This window comes from Pituophis catenifer, unplaced genomic scaffold (assembly GCF_029215685.1).
Source record: "Pituophis catenifer annectens isolate HBS135680 unplaced genomic scaffold, rPitCat1.0.hap2 SCAF_2, whole genome shotgun sequence".
NCBI lineage: Eukaryota > Metazoa > Chordata > Lepidosauria > Squamata > Colubridae > Pituophis > Pituophis catenifer.
In genome coordinates, this window is record NW_027256882.1 from 230812254 (window position 1) to 230832809 (window position 20556).

General features: G+C 38.2%; 1 protein-coding gene across 1 annotated transcript in view; it reads left to right on the top strand.

The window, feature by feature from the left end:
• The window catches only part of LOC139313198 (transducin-like enhancer protein 4), a 164141-nt gene that overhangs the window by 40102 nt on the left and 103483 nt on the right, over positions 1 to 20556 (top strand). Inside the window, exon 6 of the mRNA XM_070938651.1 lies at positions 16190 to 16252. Coding sequence (XP_070794752.1) covers positions 16190 to 16252 — 63 coding nt within the window. The remainder of the gene's footprint in view (positions 1 to 16189; positions 16253 to 20556) is intronic.

A 20556-nucleotide genomic window follows, 5' to 3' on the forward strand; every position in this document is an offset into this window, starting at 1 on the left:
AATTCTTCCTAATCACATATTGCCTAATAATATTTTAATGGATATCTCATTTTATTTATTCAATTTACTTATTTTTAAATTTTTTCGCTGCCCATCCGTCCTCGAGGTTTTATTACAATTGGAGTAGAAGATGAAGAGATTTAGTGGATCTAAACATTTTAGGAGCTCCATCTATGTACTACTTATTTTCTTAAATCTTTTCTTTCTTAGTGTCAGCTTACATGCTTTCATGCTCTTCTTTTTAAGTCAAAAGAAATAGTAGTGTTTTTCAAGAAGGATTGAGGACCAAGAGTAAGACTGCTGCTTATGGTCACTCTTATCTTAGATATCTCCTATAATGTGCTGTATAGGATTGCTGTTGTAAGACCATTCAGAGGTTGTAGCTGGTCCAGAATGCAGTGATGTTGAAAGTTATGGCATGTCTATGGCACATCGCTGTTTCATGGGCTTTACTGGCTCCTAATTTGCTTCTAGGTGCAATTCAAGATGCCAGTTCTGTAAACCCCTTCATGGCATGGGGCTGGGTTATCTGTGGGATCATCTCTCCTTGATAGTTTCTACCCATCTCACTAGGTTCAACAAACGGGGCATATTCCAGATTCTTTCAGTTAAAAAAATATCATCTTATGGGGCCTTGGAAGTGTACCTTTTGTGTTGCAGTGGCTGCCTACCATAGCCCAGGAGATCAGTTTGGCCCCAACCCTGCTGGCATGTTGTAAAATGTTGAAAACCTGGATATGCTGCAGGGCTTGGGAGTCAGAAGGTTAGATGGCCTGTTGAGAGGTTTTGTTAATTGTTTTGTTGCGGATTATCCTCGGTGAACATTGTAAATTTTTACTCTTTGCTAATATTGTTTCAACATGTTTTTATCCTTCCAGAGTTAAAATTTACAAGATGGACAGCCTCATAAATCAGATAGATAGATAGATAGATAGATAGATAGATAGATAGATAGATAGATAGATAGATAGATAGATAATAGGATTTAAATCTTTGTTTTATTCAGTCTATTATAGTTTGTTCTCTTATCAGTTATAAAAAAAACCCCTGATGTTTAGCCTCAAACCATGGGAGAGATGATAGTTTGAGAGTGGTACTATTGTGATTAGAACTACATCAAGGATTTTTGTAACTCCTGCTTATCCTCAAGCAGAACGTAATTCACAATTATTTATACATAAATATGCTTAAGGACATCAAATTCTTTTCACCCAAGGCACTATAAGCAGCTTCACTGGAGCTTGGGAACATTCCAGTTTGAGCAAGTTCTTGAGCCTTCAGGTTTAGAAAAGTTTTCATTTTTCAGGATTTTAATTCTCAGGTTAGCACTATAAAAAAAGATTTGTAATTTAAATAAGATATATTGCTCTACTTAAATTTGATTTCTGTGTATCTGAAGATTTTTTATATTTATTTGGAAATAATTATAGTGCATTGCAGTCCTAATGGACCCCGAACAATGAACAACAATACTACTCTCTTTCTCGTGACTGTGTAATTTCTTCTGGAAATCCCCACTACCTTTAATAATTCACCTACTCTTTCCCCAGATCAAGATTACATCAATTCAGCAACTTTAAAATTAATCTTATTTTACACTAAGAGAGTTGTTCCACCAGCAGTATAGCCACATTATTTTGTACCAACTGAAGTTTCTGAGTTGTTTCCAAAGGCCAGCCACGTGTAGTGTGTATTATAGTATGTAGTGGGTGGTGTAAATAACCTTGAGGAAGTGGGCGTGGGGGAGGGGGAAGAGAGAGGCAGCCAAGACAATGGTCAAGGAATCTATAGCCAAACCGGGAATGTAATTTGAGAAATGTTTAGACTTGTCTCTATAGTTCTCTTTAGGATAAAGGCAAGGAAGGGGGAGGTATATTCAAACCTGCAAGATTGTGGCGCAGTGGTTAGAATGCAGCACTGCAGGCGACTTCTGCTGACTGCTGGCTGCCTGCAATTTGGCAGATCGAATCTCACCAGGCTCAAGCTTGACTCAGCCTTCCATCCTTCTGAGGTCAGTAAAATGAGGACCCAGATTGTTCGGGGAAATATGCTGACTCTGTAAACTGCTTAGAGAGGGCTGTAAAAGCACTGTGAAGCGGTATATAAGTCTAAGTGATATTGCTGGTCTGGCACTATAATACGGTAATAAATGTAGTTTTAGTATTTATAGCTTTGGTTTTCAAGTTTGGTCCTCCTCGAAAAGCTGATATAGTAGATCAACTAGATGATGATCAGTTGTGAGTTACCATCCGAGTTATAACTTGGAGACTGGCTGAATCTGGATGTCAACCCTCCCCCCCCCCGGACTTTTCCACAGTTTCCCAGTTGCTGCATTAGCAGGACTTAAGAAAGAGGTCATGAATCACCTTTTTTTGGGTGGGGGGGGGCAACATAACCTCATCCTGAGTCACTGCTAAGGCCAATGTTATAGCATTTCTCCATTCATTGCCCACAAACAGCAACTGCAACTTCATCAGGTTTATTTCAGCTTGCTTCAGCCCATTCAGTTCCTCATAGCTTCCAGACACTAGTTAAAGATTTTGGCTCAGGGGAATTATGTAGAACTGGGTGCCATCAACATGTTGATGATACTCATCCTGAACTGATGGTTGGCCTTTCCCAGCAGCTTCCTGTACTTATTGAGTAACTGGATGGGGGAAGGCTTAAGATGCCATATGGGACTACTGACTGCCTCAAGGCCTTTCCCCCCATGACCATTGATTGGAAACCTGTCACTCGGAATTGGAATCACCATAAAAGGGAATACTCAAAATTTAAAAAAACAATCCAGAAATATACTATCATCACTATTCATGATATCAAATGCTACCAAGAAGACTGATAGAACCAGAAGGGCAGACTCCTACCATCTAAATCCCAACAAAGTTTATCTAACTTGGTCTAGTGGTTAAGGCACCCAGCTAGAAACCGGGAGACTGTGAATTCTAGTCCCACCTTAGCCATGAGAGCCAACTGGATAACTTTGGCCAGCCCTTCTCTCTCAGTCCAACCAACTTCATAGGGTTGTTGTTATGGGAAAAATAGGAGGAGGAAAGTGTGTTGAAAAGCGGACATAGATAATTAAAAAGGATATAAATGGAAGGAAAAGGAAGCCTGTTTAATTTTCTTGGTGTCCTCAATAAAAATTACAGAAAAAACTAGCAACTCCCCTCCCCCCAAAAAACACCCTACTTGTATATGAAGTATGTTTTTCCAGCATCAGAAAGATAGATTTTTCAATTGCAATAATTTCTGCACAAATCTTTATGTTTAAGAATATATGCTGGTGACAATATAGAATCACCGACGACACTCTTTTCAAACTTCACCTTGGAAATGTATATTGAGCCATGTGATCTACAGAGAACAGTGATCAATAGAGAACAGCGATCATGGATTGGAAGGGGATGGACTGAAACCGATTACTGGAATCAGGAAATAAATTAAATCTGTTGATGAGTCTGCTGATGGACAAGGGAAAAGAAGCAGATAATTTTCAAGGTCACAATACAGAAATGTTTGAATGGAATCCATTTTATTTTATTTTTTTTAAAAAATTAACACTAAAAAAGTCAGACAATATTTGGTTTCAGGACTATGCCTTCTAATCCATAGCTGACACAATTCAAAATTACACAACTTCACCATCCACTTCCTTTGAGGTCCATAAACCAGAAGAACCCCATATTGCAACATCAGATGCTTGCTCACCACAGCAGTATCTGCCTAATTGCCTAGTTGCATTCATCTTTGCCTCAAAGAGCCTTGGACATCTACTGTTATATAGGAGTTTGTGGATGCAGTATACATAGGGAAGAGTGAGTGTTTTGCCACTCTTAATGTTACCCCAAAGGCTCAGATGTGAACTCTTGCCAGTGTTCAGTCATGTCCATTTCTGCTTTTCTACTATCTTCTCTTCAAGCATCTTTTCAGTCAGCTAAGCAAGAAGCTGTTTGGGATGCAACTGGGAGAGAGAGAGAGAGAGAGAGAGAGAGAGACCACCACAGGAACAATGTCTGCTATTTAATTGTGCTGCTAGTATTCTGTGCTCTTCCACGATTTACACAAGCTTAATGGTGAAGTATGGAGGAGGCTCTTTTGTCATGCACAAGCTTAGACCTAAGTTACCCTTGATTTCTTTGAACTTTACAATTGTCTAGATTGTATGCACCCTTCAGCAGGAAATAAAATGCAAGGAACAGCAGCAGACCAAGATCAGCAATTAGGAAGTGAATAATGGTCAACTATAATCACTCGCTGCTCTGAGAGTTCCTTGCAAACAGCATGTGCCTGAGATTCAGTGCAGGGCAGATAAATTAATTTCCATCACTGAACCAATCTGTCTACAAAGACTCCTTGAGACCTTAACGACACATTAACAAGCTATATTGTTCATATACTTTCCTTTTTCTTAAAACATTTTTTTTCTAAAAGAAAAAAAACCCCAAACCCAGATCATTTCTTTAAGATACATGTCACGGGTGAAAAATGTATTTTTCTTCAAATAATAAAAGATGGTCTAGATAATATTTCATATTTACATTACTCCCCTTTTAGTGAATAACACTCTAATTAAATAATATTCCATCTTCTTTTGATCTACTAATATATATGTGACCTAAATTTCCTCAAGCTGGAAATTGTTCCAAGACTTCTTTAACATGTTCATATATTCTGATTTTTACAGGATTGAACATCTTTTCAATATGCTGCATATGATCAAGGGATAAAAGTCTGTAGAGTATTAGAAACGGAAGGGGGAAAGAATATTATGATTAATGACAAACAATTTTGTGCCTCTGCTTCAGTTTGGAATATCTTGACTCTGCAAACAAAGGCATAATTGCAGAACGGGCAGATGTAAGAATTGGGGAACAAGATATGATCTGAAAATAACCTAAAACAATAATTAGGGAATAGAGCGAAAGGCCCAGAATATGCATGAATTCACTACAACAACTGGCACAGTGTTACAAAGAGGTAAATTGTAGATTTAGTCCAGATTGCCCAAGTATGCAGTAAATCTTGGTCTCTTTCAGAAAGAAAGGATTGGGGGGGGGAATGATATACTAGAGCAAGACCTTTTAAATTAGATCCAGAAGAGAGTTACACAGATTGCTTTTTGTTTTACTAGTGCTGGATTGAGCTTTTTTTAAAATGCCGGAATGAATTCTGTCAAAATATTTGGACTCTATTGTGTACATAAGCTTGCATGCTGATAAACCACAGCCTTGACCAACAGGTGTACATTAGCCTACAGGACTCCGGCCTAACCTACTTGAGTAAATAAAAACAAGGATGTTGAAGTCCCAAATTAAATAGCTCTGCAATGAACTTTGTATCAGGGTCACTTCAGACAATTGTTGTGATATTTGCTTGACATTCCTGCTTTGGTTGGCTCATCAAGCACAGCTTCCTTTCATGCAGGATTAAAACTTTATGCCATTGTAAACATACGTGTACATATTGGCTACATACAATCAGTTGGCTATTGGCCGAGAGCCAGGATGCACAGGCATTTGGAGTAGTTAATATCACTCTGAGGTCATGTAAACTGCCATTCCTTGCTGATTTATAAACAGTTTATATTGGGACAAAGGCCTCTTCCTACAGACTTCCCCTTCAGCCGTCATACAATTAAATCTATACATTTTAATGTTTATATTTCTTTCAGTTTCTCTCAGATTCTCTTTCACATGTACTCTTTGTTCAGTTGCCTTCATATTTCTTCTTTTGAATATTATCTATCTTTTAAAAACTTGAGGGCACGGATACACTTACAGGTAGTTCAACTTACAAATATTTGTCTAATGACCAGTCAAAGTTACAATGGCACTGAAAAATGTGACAAATGACCATTTTTTACTCTTGTAACCATTGCAGCATCCCCTGGCATGTATTTATGACAGTTGAACTGTCCCAGGGTCATGTGATCACCATTTGTAACCTTCCCAGACAGATTCTGACAGACAAAGTCAATGAGGGAAGGCAGATTCGCTTAACAACCATGATTCACTTAACAACTGCAGCGATTCACTTAACGACTGTGGCAAAAAAAAGTCATAAAATGGGGCAAAACTTCCATAACAACTGTCTTGCTTAGCAACAGAAATGTTGGGCTCAATTGTGATCCTAAGTTGAGAACTACCTGTAGCCTCTTGATTTTAGCATCACCAATCAGTAGGAAATGTGAACTTTGATCATTAGTAAGTTCTGTCCAAAATTGGAACTGCAAAATAAAAAGAGTAATGTTGGATCATACTGAAAGCCTGTGAATCCATCATTCTGTTTCTACAGTGCTTCATCAAACACCTATCAGCAGCAGGAGAAAATCTTATAAAAATGCTGACAGATGTATTTTCTCCGCAACTTATATTCAAAAGCGAAATGCCTCTGGTGCATCTTACTTACAGTTCTTGTGAAGAACAGCAGTTGGTAATTTTATTCGCCATGGACCTAGCTCACGTTAAAGCACATCTACATGAAGGTGATTGCTTTATCTTCAGGCATCAACTTTCACCTTTAGACTGTTCTGGATTGCCTATCATTCATTGGATTATGAGAGAAAGGGAGAGAGTGTGTGTGTTTAAAAAAAAAAAAAAATCTTCCCCTGCTTTTTCTACACCATCCATCATTTTAGGCCTTCCCGCAGCATGCTTCCAATTTAGAGCCAAATTCCAGAACAGTAGCTCCATTAGTCTATTGTATTATAAATACAAAGTATTTTGTTTCCCAAGGTTTCCTAGGTAAAAGCTTTCTTTTCAGTTAACAATGCATGCTGATGAAAGATATTCTCATATGTAAATGCAGACCCTCTTAACATTTCTTAGAATTAGATCCCGAGATTTGTAAGTCAAAATCCACACAGTGGGGTGCTCTTTTGCAATCCTCTACTCCTAAAAAGGATTAACTAAAATGGTTAAAATGGGGCCACAATACCCTCTTTACATCTACTGTAAAGAGAGCATTGGATAGAAATTGTGAAAGATGCTATTCATGCAGGGAGACTGCATCGGAATCCACAAGTTGATTGCCTTATTAAAATATTTATAAAATGCCTTCCTACGCAGCGAGACCATCACTGCTTTGCTTTCTCCAGCCTTTTCATCTGAAAGTAGTAACCATAAGAAGTCTTATTGTTACCCAGTAACCTCACTGACTCTCTTAGGCTACCAGATCCCATTATTATCTATAGTTTAGGTTCCAGATTCCATACTTTAGACCAGTTTTTCAACCTCAGTAACTTTTAAGTAGCGTAGACTTCAGCTCCCAGAATGCCACACAGCCAGCATGGGGAATTTTAGGAGTTGAAGTTGCTAAGGTTTGTTTGTTCGTTTGTTTATATCCCACCTTTATTATTTTTTTACAAATACCTCAAGGTGGTGAACTTATATATAATGCTCCTTCTTCCAATTTTCCCCAAAACAGCAACCCTGTGAGGTGAGTTGGGCTGAGAGAGATTGACTGGCTCAAGGCCACCCAGCTGGCTTTCATGGCTAACAGTAGGACTTGAACTCACGGTGTCCCATTTTCTACTTTGGTGGCTTAACTACTAGACCAAACTGGCTCTACACTGCTTTGGACCCCAGTTTGTGAGAGTGTCAGTCTAGGCCACACTGTTGTGGCATAGTTTGTCAGGAAGTGTTGGGTTTAATAGCTAAAGCCCTGTTGTCAGAGGCAGAACTGGAGTCCTTTTAAATTGGGGAAGGGAAAATGGCAGTAGCAATGAAGGAGAATGTTGAGTGAGAAAGTGCAGAAAGGGGCTGACAAAGAAGGTGTTGAAGGCCAATTTTACAGCGACTCTGCTCCAGAATATTCTCAATTTGAAGGGGAGAATGAATAATTGAATAATGATTTTAATATTGTTTCTTCTGGGTTAACCAGGATTAAAGAAGAGAAGACCTAAGGAGAAAAATCAGGCAACAATATAAACACGAGAAAAGAAACATATATATATATATATATATATATATATATATATATATATATATATATTCAAATTTTTCTTTCCTTGGTTTTTTTTTTAAAGAATGAAGTTCCCTCTCTCCAGTGCTTTTAGTTTTGCATTATAATGCCCCCTTTTTAAGATTAGTCTTTGAAAATATGCAAGATGAAGTCATGTATAGCATTAGAAAATAATTCCATACATTATCAAGTTTTAAACTAATAGGCAGCTATGCTGCTAGGGTTTAATATGTTTTTAATGGTGCTATATAATAAAAAATTGGCTTGAGCAATCAGTTTTCTTTTTGGCAAGTGCATCATTGGTGGGATTTATTACCAACTTCTAAAATATTTTTGTAGCAAGATAGCTAAAATCTTATTAAACCTTTAGCTGATGTCATAACTCATTGCCTCAATATGGATGTCTCTTTCTCATTGATTTTTTTATATGTTTTTCCTCGGATTTTTTACATTACACAACTGCTTAAATTACATAAAATGCCACTTTTTCCCTCTCTTTCTCTAGCATTAGGTATCGTCCTAGCTTTGCTTTTACAAAACTAATGCTTTCTTAAAGAAATAGAAAACCAAAGCTACAATCAGCTTACCTGAGAAGTCCGGCTGAACTCAGCAAAACTTTTGAATAGAAATGTAGGCATTTCATTGGGAATTACTGAAAATAAGCTCTGTTATAATGGTAGGAATGAGGCTTAATTCTAATTAAAAACAAGTCGGATTATTTTATATAGGACACCTTATAAAACATTGCCTAAAAAAAAAAGATTTTAAAAAATGCCAAATAGTACACTTTCATATGCCAATATATAAATGACCCTTTCTATCTTGTTAAAACAATAAAATAATCTGTAATTCTCAAAAAAGGGGGAAAGCATATTCTCCATTACTGTACACATTACATTTTATACTTTTTGTTCTGTACTTTATACTTTTCACAGTTCCATGTGTTTTTTAACTGGAGAATTATTAAGATACTAGTAGCTGCACTGATCTTAACATCAAAGATTCTGTCTTTTAATCTTTTTTTAACAATACGATGCTTTTTATTATGGAATGTTTTCATGTTTGTTTGTTTGCTTATGGTTGTTTTTTTATTGTATGCTGACCTTAGTCCCTTTGTGAGATGAGGATCCAGATAAATGTGAGGAATGAATGAATGAATGAATGAATGAATGAATGAATGAATGAATTTTATATACCAATAAAGACTTCTTATTCAAGATTCAGAATTTTCTTAAGCAGGCTATGAAACTGAATCATTCTATTTATGTAAATATTCCTTTAAAAGTCATGAAGGAAGAAAATCTAGTTGCTCTCTCATCCTACTTCAGCAGAATTCCCATACCCTTTAATATATTTTTCTCAAAAAATCACCAGATATTTGTGGAGTGTAAAGTATTGCTGAAAAGACCTATTTAGTCTGTCAGAAATGAGAGCAAACTCTTTAAGGTAGTTCACATAAAATAAAGACCAAAACCTTTCGCTTTGTAAACTTCCCTCTGTATTTGACTGAAATAACATGAGGAATTACCTGTAAAAGTATGTTTTCAACTTGCTTTCTACTTTTGGTTAGTTTGCAATTACTTTTGGGGGCAGAATGCTCTTTCATGCAAAATCATGATCCAGATGACAGATGTACTTATACTTGTGCAATTTTGATTTCCTCCTTTTGCTGCAACCCCTTGTTGTTCTTGGTATGCAATCTGATGAAAGGGAAAGAGTTCAGATCCTTTCCAATCAATTAAAAAAATAATACTGTACTAGTAAGAAACTGAAGTTCTTGACAAGTATATAATAGATGGTATCTGGATATCTTTCTGAAAGCAATTTGAAATTTGCATTTTGAATCATACTGTATCGGTTCCCAGCCTCGCATGTTGAACTTCAGGTTACTTCTTCATTCAGTCCAACCTGAAAGACTTTTCTCAATGGCAGCAATTCACTAGGGGCTCTGGAGAATATTTTTCACCATACATGCCCTGACTTTCTTGCCCATTTTGACCATTCTTTTAAATAGATGAAGGTAATCTGATTCTTGGTTCTACCGAGGGTCTGTAGCTCTGTAGCAACAGATGTTTCTTGGAATGGTTATAGTGCAAGAAAAGAAAATAGATTTGAAAATAGTTCATCTGCTAATAAAACTTCAAAAATCTTTTCATTCTTATAATTATCTGAAACTAGTTTTTTATTTCTGACCGTTCTTCTCCTCTCTTGTCATAAGTCTTTAGGTGTAATAGTAGTCCTCGCTTACCAACCACTCATTCGATGACTGTTTGAACATGTGATGGCACAGAATGTGAGGTATCTATGACCAGACTTCAAAATTCTCTTGGTCACACCATCTTGGTGGCCACATGGTAGCAATTTAGGTGCTTACATTTACAGTGGTTGCAGTGTCCATGGTCACATGATCACTATTTGTGACCTTCCCTGTCAGTTTCTGTCATGTAAAGTTAATGGAGAAGCCAGCACAGAAAACCACAATTCAGTGTAGTATTTTCTTCCAGTCTTCTTGTGCTCATGTCCTGCCACATCATCTGTACCCTGGCCTTCCTGCACTTGCATGTGACCTTAACAAGCCCTCTCTGGGATCCCCCGACTCATGCACTACCTGCACCAGTACTCCAGAGCCCCACGCAACACTGCAGTGTTGCTTATCTGGGACTCCCACCACTACCTGATTAACCTACACATCTTGTGGTTGCAAAGGCAAACAAAACTGTGATTTTCACTAAGCGATATGGTCATGTGACTTTATGATTGCATCGCTTAGGGACAGACATCCCAATCCCAAATGCCGTTGTAACCTGAGGACTATCTATATATGCTTATTTCCTTAATGGGCTGAATGGAGTTTTCTTTTGCAATCCTGTTTCTCGTATTTGTCTCTTGTTTTTGAATCTATAATTCATTGCTCCTGCAGTGATTTACCATCCTCGTGGTTGGTCCTCACCCACAATGTTTTTGGTAAAAATCTTCAGCCTACGTCAACCTTTTTTAGTACAATTTTGGCTTACTTTCTTTTCTCAGGTTCTTTCTATAGACCATTTTATTTTTTAAAATCTTTTCTTGCTACTTTTGCAATTGTTAAGCCTTCTCATTTGGTTGATTCTTTGTACTTGTACCCCTTTGAATTTTGTTCATTTCTTCTGAATGACAACTCTATATTGTTCTTCATTTGCTGTTTCTGTCATTTTGAGTCTTTATTACTTTTCCTTAGTTTTCCAAATAATCTCTGCCATCCTCAAAAGCTTTGTTCTTCCCTTTTTTTATCCAATTACCTAGAATGATTTCTTTATTTTGCCTCCTAAAATGATTACTTATGCCTTAAATTTGATTTTATATATTTATATTTATATATATGGTATATCTTTTAAGCAGATCGTTTTTCTGTCTTGAATTTGTGCATTTTCACTGAGTTCTAACATTTTTTCCTATTCCAAATCTCATTTAGTTCTGCTTTGAGTTTTGATTTTAAAACTGATTCTTGTTTGTCATCATTAGTTTTCTGTTCTGTGGTTTCTAAATTGAGCATTTTTCCTCCACCATTTGAATTCTTTTTTATACAACTATTTTACCAATTGGTTTCTATGTTAAATTTGTACACTATATTTTACCACTGTAAATTTATTTGTCTAAATAAACAGAATATTTTATTTTATTTTTGCTCGGTATTAATTTTTTGAAGTAGTTGGTAATTTTCTTTCTCTACCATCCTCAGCTACTTGTATTTATATTTATATATCTGTCAAGCCCCCTTCATTGGAGTCTGAATTTGTGGCGGAAAATGAGCTGGAACAAGAACTGATAGCGAGTGAGAGGGCAGCTCCGTTGGCCTTGGAGGAAACTGGGGAAGGGCAGAGGCAGTCCAGACAAGGCTGTTCGGAATTAGTAAAGTGTTCAGGCAGGGAGGAATAGAGGTAGGATGAACAGGAGAGACAGAGCTCAGACAAGGAACAAGAACCACCCCTTCCTGATGCAAGGGCTCCGAGAGTGCAGAGAAGGCGTGATCAGTGCAGACAGAGCAGGCCACTTGTGAGGAGAGTGCCCCGCCCAGCTTCACCAGGCACACCTGGGGAATGAGACTTAAGGAGACACCATGGGGAGGGGCATTTGTCAGGAACAAACACTGAGTTCCTGAAGTGTTGTGTGCTGACGTTTGAACTTGCCAAGAGTCCTTGCATTCCTTGTTGGCATTTTGGACTAATTATCTGGATCTTTTGCTCCTTGAACTCCTGCTCTTGTTTTGCCAAATACATTTGGGATTTATTGCCATGTAGCCTTGGTGAAGACAGTGCTGGGCTGGACTAATTGCAGCCAGAGGCTGCTTGAGGTGGTGTGGGGAGTTTGTTATCTCTCTGGTCTGGGACTTGCCAGAAACATGGGAGGGTTTGGGGAGATTTGGAGCAATAAAGGGGCAGTTTGAACTGCCAGCTGTTTTGTGTTATCTCTATGCCAGGTCCTGGGTCATCACAATATCTGTATATTGATTTTAATGATATTTGTCCATGTTGTTTTCTCTTTTACTTTTCTTAAATGTTTTCAGGTCACTGTAACTGAATGTGTGTATGTGTGTGTGTGTGTGTGTGTGTGTAGATGGTTCCTTAAAATAGTGTATCTAGCATTTTGGGATTTTTATGTTATTGTCCAATGGAATGAATGCAATTATATAATTTTCATCGATTATTTGTTTTTATTATTGAATTTATATCACATGTTTTAAAAAATTTAAGACAGCCTTCATAGTTTTCTTTCATCCCATTTTCATTCCACAACACTACATTGTGATATAAGTTAGCTGAGAAAGATTGCCTAGTGCAAAATCATCCAATAAAATATTATGGTAGAGAGTTGACTTGAACCCGAGGCACCACAGTGCCAGTCCAGAATTTTTAGAACTACCTCTCACTGTCTTCAGTACAGATTGCCTTTCACTAAAAATAGACTCAAAGAAATTAGTGACGTTTTGGTCATAACTTATTTTGTCCTTGTAATGTCAATGCCTCTACTCTGAGAAACATTAAGTTAAGTTTTTGTTTCCCATCCTGACCACCTCATGACCGTCTCCTCATATTTTCAAACTATATCTTTTGCAGATACATTTTTTTCTTGTTTTTCCTTCTAGCTTTGTAATTTTTAAAATGTTATTACAACACCTGCTTTATATTTTATATTCGTTGTACTTTTTTGGACAGTTTCCAAAATTACTTTCATCAGTAGAACACATTATAGCACAGTTATCAAAACATGAGGCAGTTAAAGCATACAATGACTGTGGCCAGCTCTATGTTCCAGACCTGACCTTCCAAAAATACAGGTCTTTGACTCCAGACCACCCAGATTGCATGTCTGGCCTTTTAAGAGAATACTACTACAGACTGAACAGTTAGAAATACCACCTGAGCTGTGTCTCAGTCTATCATGCCTGGATCAAGTATCAAGTGGTTCAATGAAGTTTGGTTTCTTACAGGTCCTGGCAGCAATTCAGGACTTACATGTCCATCTTGGTATCTAGTATCCTTTTTAAGAGGCGGGGGGGGAGGGGGGAGGGAGGGCGGGGGGGGGCGGGGAGCTGAGACTGATTGTTATGTGGGTATCTTGTACGTTGCTATCATATGTCATTCCTAATACCATTGTAATCATTGTATATTTTTATAACTTTCAGTTGTCAAATTTACAGAAGTTTTACTAGTTTGAACTCTACACATGTAGGTCTGGAAAAATTGTCACTGTGCTATCCTAGAAGTAAAAAGGTTCAATAGGCAGTTGTAGGCTTCCTACCGTGTGTGTGTGTGTGTGTGTGTGTGTGTGTGTGTGTGTGTGTGTGTGTGAGAAATTGGCCTATTGTATGGATAGTTCCACTAGAGAGGTGCAGCTGAGAGATCTCAGATGTGTTGGGAAGAGAAAAGAAGTTTTTCTGACACTACAGAATGCAAAGGCTGGAAGGAAAGATCCTTAAATGAAGTCTAAAATAAAATTAGTAGGACTTACAGTAGGTTGCATCCAATTCTGGAAAAAAATGTTTCAGGAAATAAAGAATAGGGTAAAGACATGTTCCACTTATATTAAAGGAAGGAAAATTCTATACAGGTAGTATTAGTATTTGACCTATGACCATAGATGAGGCCAAAATTTTGGCAGCTAAGCTGTTGAGTGAACTTTGCCCCATATTGTGACCTTTCTTGTCAGAGTTGTTAAGTGAATCACTGCAGTTGTTAAGTTAATAACACGGTTGATGTGTGAATCTGGCTTCTCCACTGATTTCGCTTGTCAGAAGGCCACATGATTCTGAGACAATGCTAGCGTCAAATATATGAACCAGTTGTCCGAATTTTGATTGTGTGACCACAGAGAATGCTGCAATGGTCACAAGTATGAAAAATGGTCATAAGTCACTTTTTTCAGTACCATTGTAACTTTGAATTGTCACTAAGCAAATGGTGGTAAATTGAGGACTACTCGGTATCTGAAATGTCTGTGATTCTGAGAAAAGCTACACAGAGCTATCCTTGTCCAGGATTCAGTATGGAATGTCAGAATGTTTTTGAATCTTTTGGAAATAAGTCTCATACCCACCATATTTAATATGTAAGAAAAGAGCAAAGGAAAGTCCTACATACATTTGACTTCAAAAGAGAAGACAGTTGAAAGATGATGAGTCTGTAAAAAAGAACATTGAAAAGGGGAAGTGAACACAGTCATATCTCTTCAGAATATTTGAAGTCACTTAGAAACCTAGTGGCAGAAACTTAACTAGAATACATTCCACAGAGCAGAAAATATACCACCGAGTTGAAACTCTGATCTGTCTCATAACATAAAGAAAGAAAGTAACAGGGAAAAAGAAACACTTTCAAGGGGACTTGAAGAGAAATTTTACCCAGATAAAAGGGATATAAAAAGTGGCATACATTTGCACAGAAGACATTATATGAAAGAAGGGTTTCAAACATTGATATTGAGGAATAAACTGTTGATAATATTATGTCTTTAAAACAACAACAACAAATTATTCAAAAATTAGGTGGGTAGAAGATGGAGAGAGAAAGCTGAACAATTGCAGAGATGAACAGCCTTGGAATAGATGAAATCTCAGAGTTTTTGTTTTTTGTTTATATATATATATATAAAGAGAGAGAGAGAGAGAGAGAGAGAGAGAGGGAGAGAGAGAGAGAGATGGTACATTGCAAACTTCTTGGAGCTGGAAGTTTCTGGAGTTTTCTTTTCCAGAACTTTTTAAAAATACTGTATATTTTCCCCTTTAAAAATAGCAAGAAATAATACCACAAAGTATGATCAGAATAATTCTGGAGTCTATGGAAAATAGGTGGTGGAGCTTATAGATGGCCTTGGGTCTCTGGCTATTTACCCTAGCCATTTATTTATTGATTTGATTTGTATGGCTGCCCATCTTGCGTGAGCAACTCTGCGCAACTCACAGTTTGGATAATGAATGTTCTTGATCTAACAGTAAGGCCAAGCTTTCTATTCTGAGATAGTAGAGTTCCCTAAAGCTAGCCTTGTTCCTACTTTTCAAGAGGTATGAGGTCAAGTAGAATTAGACTCCTATGGGAACTGTAAATATTGGAAAAAAACTCAGCTGTTACTGTATACCAGTAGCAGGTAACAGGGTTTTTTTGCTAGAGAAAACAAACACTTTTCTCGCCCCCACTCCTCCCCCCCCCAGTTGTTTAGACTCCAAGTATGTGTCTGGAAACAGAGTAATATGATCAGGGATGGGATCAAGTGTTTTCAGTCAGTTTTGTTTGATTAGGGGTTTCAAAGGGAGAAAGGATTTATTAAGCCCTTTTGAAGGTTAAAATGCTCATGTGAAAAATCACTAAAATTTCTGCAGCTGGAAGTCAGCGGTTTTGCCACCAGCATTTAATGACACAGTCTGTGGGTGTTTGGGGGATTAGGAGCTTGCATGTGACCCATAAACTGCAGATTACCCACCCGTTCTGAACTCAACGGGGATTTTTATTGCAAATGTGGAAGATACCACATACCTCAAACCACTGGCGGTTCTTTTTTCTCAAGCATGCAAGCTACTGAAGCTGCTATGGTGCAAACTTGAAAAGTATGCCATTATAACATCTGGAGTCAGTCCAAAGAGCTGAGCTGTCTTTATCCAAATCACCACTTTAAATGCACTTTCTTTTTATATGTGACCACAATCATATGCTTGCAACTTGTTGCTCACTAACTTTTTCTTTCTCATCCATAGGCGGAAATTGTCAAGAGGCTGAATGCCATATGTGCCCAGGTCATTCCGTTCTTATCCCAGGAGGTAAGGGTGGTTGTTTACGTGTGCTGACCTCAAATTATAGGGAATTGCTTTAACTAAAGAGGAGTCAAGGGCTATGGGGCAACACAAAGCTTGAAAGTCTTTATATTTCACTTTCCTGTGGGTTTCACTCTTTGTCCGCCCCATTGGGTTAATATTAACTTGGTCATTGTGTGGACGCATGAAGCAATTTTAAATCGTGATCTACCTTATTTGTGCCAGCAGCATCTCCGCCTTTAGTACTTAGCACAAAAGCAAAAGCAAGCAGGACTCGGGATTCAGTTTGTGACAGCAGCCAGCTGGGTGGCTCTGGAAGCTGCAGGCAGGATAAGAAAATTATAGGCAATCTTTTTACAGGAGTTGTTGACCTGGTGCCCTTCAGATGTTTTGGATTACAACTTCCACCAGCTCTAGTCAGCAATGCCAATGGGATAGTAGGAGTTGTAATCTTAAAATATACCGTCTGCCTTATTTTCCCCCTTGACAAGAAATAAGTGGAGCTATACTGATAAGGAAGACTTTATCAAGCTATATAGGAAAAAGCCACTGACAAAGCTGCCCTCCTTGCATAGATCTACCCTTTGTTCTCTTTCCCTTAAATCTGCCTTAGTTGTTAACTTCATAATATGAGAAGGCCAATTTTGACTTGTAAAACCAGTTGAAAACAGCTGCATCCCACAGTGCTTCATCCTGCTGCAATGCCAGTTAGGTTCAGGCTACTTTATACAAATGTTTGCCTGTCATGCCAGTACATTGGTGCTCAAAAATATGAGCCTGTCAAGCTGGTATCTAATAGGAGATATTGAAAAATTGCTAGAAAGCTGTGATTTATGTAGCCTTCTTGGCAGAAAATATGATGCTCTAGGCAATAAGCAGATTAATACAGGTGTGTCCTTCTCTATTCACCTCTTCCCCAAAGCCCCCCCACTCCTCCCCTCCCTCTCACAATTCTTCATATCAAGAAAAAGTTTTGCTTTGGGGAGGGGGAAAGAAGCAAGAGTAATTTTTCGGGCAAGGAGTGCTGAATACTCAGTTTTTGATGCTAAACGGAACTTCTTGGTCTACGTTTCTTGGAACTTAGTTTACTCATAAGGTCTGTCCTGAGTCAGTATTTTTTATCTGTTTCCAATTAATAGAGCTTGAGTTTCTAGTAAAAAGGCTAATAGTCCTCTGAATGAGTTTGTATCTAATCTGTAATGTGAAACATGCTAGTAGTTAAGAATACTAAACATTCTCTTCTAGATTTGTAGTTTGTTTACTTACATCGGTGATTGCAGCTTTTGAATGTTTCTCTCTGGAATTCTGAGGCTATATCTCTTTGCCCATTTTTAGGTAGTATCCCAATTTACAAAATCAATTTTTCTTCCACGTATAATCAACAGAGCAAACTTGAAAATGGTGTGGGGGGGGGCAGTAATTATTGATTTATCCACTAAAATTACAAATACACCTGCAGCGGTTGATCAACAATACAAAGTGTCTTCTTGTATTGCTTGATCTTATTGATTTCCTAAACAGGTATTTAAGGATAATTCTCTGCATCTTGGGAATCTCTTGGGTGCTAATTATATAAGCATTGCTGTGCTTCTCTTTCCCCCGCACCCCCCACCCCCCATCTTCCAATTTTCGTACATCCTGTCATATACTTGCCTAATTGGGATAATGTGACTCTGAAAAGGGCACATATCAGATTTTCTAATAGATTTTAGGTTGAATTCTAGAAGGAAAACATTAACATTAACATTAAGGGTTATATTAGTCTCTCCCTTTGCTCTACACATAGGCATGTTCCTTGTACTGTGAACAAGGAGTTCATACCAGAAACTAAATTAGAATATTCTCCTTTTCAGTGCTACCACCCTGCTCTCTCCTTTCACCATCAAACATCTGGTGTCCACAGGAAACATATTTTTAAATGGCAATAACCACAGGTTTTTGTTTAAGCAATGTCTTCCTAGAATTGTGCTAATCATTGCTGAAATGTGTCAAATTCTCCCACTTCTCTTTCTAAAAAGGTTTTTAAAAACCATATCCACAAATGAACTCTATTTAGAGTGGAACACAGTTGAGAAATGAAGAATATTGAATCTCTAACATTGATTTCTTAGTTGATTAGTTTCTCTACTACTTCACAGCTCTACCTTGCATGGGTAATGATTTATTTAGTAATTTATCAGATTTGAGTTGGAGGTGGAGTTGACAACTAGGCCAGCCACATCCAGGTTAAGTGTTCTCTTTATTAGGCTATATTAGCGTTATTTTGTTGTAAATGAATGCAAACATATGGTCCATTTGAAGAGCATTTGGGCAGTATCTAGTTACAAGCTGGAATTAAGGAGAGAGAGCCAACAAATAATGAATGCTACCAGGCACAACACTGCCATGCATAAGAGTGAAGAGATAGGTGGCATCTGACCATGATAGATAAAGACAGGGCTTTTTTAATCTAAAAGATGCAGGAGCTGTTTTAAAACAATGAGTTTAGCTAGTGGCAAAGTGGCACTGGTGTCATTATTTTGGCTCTGCTTTTTGGTTGACACATTCATGGAATAGGATGAGGGGATATGGGAGTCCTATAAAGGGGGAAAATGGGGGTTGAAATGTGATATTGCATGAAATCTCCATATTTGTTTTTTTTATTTCTATGAAGCCAAATGTTAAGTCTGTGTTCTTCTTAAATTATATATTTGGGGTTTGCTCTTAATGGGGAATAGATGGCTGAGAGACAATTTTTATGTACTTTTGGGTCAGAAACTCTTTGCTTTGTTCCAAAATCCAAATTTCTTAATGATTCTTCATTATCTTTGACAAGCTAATCTCCCCAAAGATTATAGATGGCCATATAAATTTGATATAGATAAAAATATAAAATGATGTCTTGTGTACTTCGTGCTTTTGAAATTTTTAATGATGACTTTTTGACATGTTTATTGTTTTATATCTTTGTTGTATGCCACCCAGAGTCAGTTCTTGTGAAATGGGTGGTTGTATAAATTTTGTGTATATGTGTGTGTATGCCTATGTATCTACTTATCTATAACTCTATATAATACCACATGTTCATTCTGATGTATGCTATAAAAATCAGTTGATAGTCCTGTAAGAAGACAGACCAAAATGAAGAAAGTGAGTGTTCAAGGAAAGTTGAGAGTTTAGCAAAAGTACAGAATCAGTATCTTAAGTTTTAAATTATTAGTATCAAATTTATTTGCCACTCATCTCATAGTTCAAAGTGACTCCGAGCGTCTTATATCCAATATCTAAACAATGTACAAATATCAAAACAATTATAAATATTACAACAAATTAAAAATTACATTAATTAAAACAAACTAATAACATGGGTTTGGAGGGGAAAGGTGAAGGACCTTCTCTGTTAATTCAGCAACCATCTCCAGCCAACAGCTTCTTCTTCAGGACCTCATGCCAGCTGGCATAGCCAGCTTTTCCTGAAAGCTAATGAGAGGGGGTGGATCTTATCTCCATGGCAGATGTTCCAGAGGGCAGGGACCGTGGCACCCAAGGCTCTTTTCCTGGATCCCACCAGATGCTATTTCTTGGTCGATGGGATCTGCATAGGCCCCTTCTGCCAGCATGAGTGGGGCATGCTTTCCACTGGAGAAAGATGGTTCCATTGATATCCTGGATATGTGCTCTAAAGCAGGGGTCCCCAACCTTTCGGACCTCAGGGACCACTAAATTCATAATTTTAAATCCCGTGGACCACTCATATGATCTGCTTATTGACTGGCTGGGTGTGACTGGGTGGGTGTGGCCAGCTCGATGTCACTCTCGTCGAGGGGCACCTCGCTGGCCTCTACTCGCCCCTCCCCTCCCCCCCACTCCTCGCCTCCCCACCTGAGCTCCTTAGGCCCCCTACAGGAAGCAGTTGTTGGAGCTAAGCAGCCACCATGAGTAAGAGTTGGCAAAACAGCTGGCTCAGTTCAAATTGGATCTGGCTGAGAAGGAGGCTCAGCAGAAGCACCTCACTGAGGACTAGGAGCATAGGCTTTCTAAGCAGAGGGAAGACCTGCATGAGTGCAAGGCCAGGTGCCAACACCTGGAGGCTCAGCAGGCTGAGATGGTCAGCCAGTTTCAGGCCATGATGCAGTCCCACTGGAACAAGGCCCTCTGGTTCTCTGCCACCAGCGGCACTTCCCTCCAGCCTTCACCCAAAGCCCTGCACCAGGAGGCCGAAGCAGACCCCAAGTTGGAATTTCTGTCCCCCTCCAACCCACAAAAATACCCCGAAGGAGGTCTTTGCAGCAACACAAGTGTTCATTGCACGTATCTGTCCCAGGGGCCGT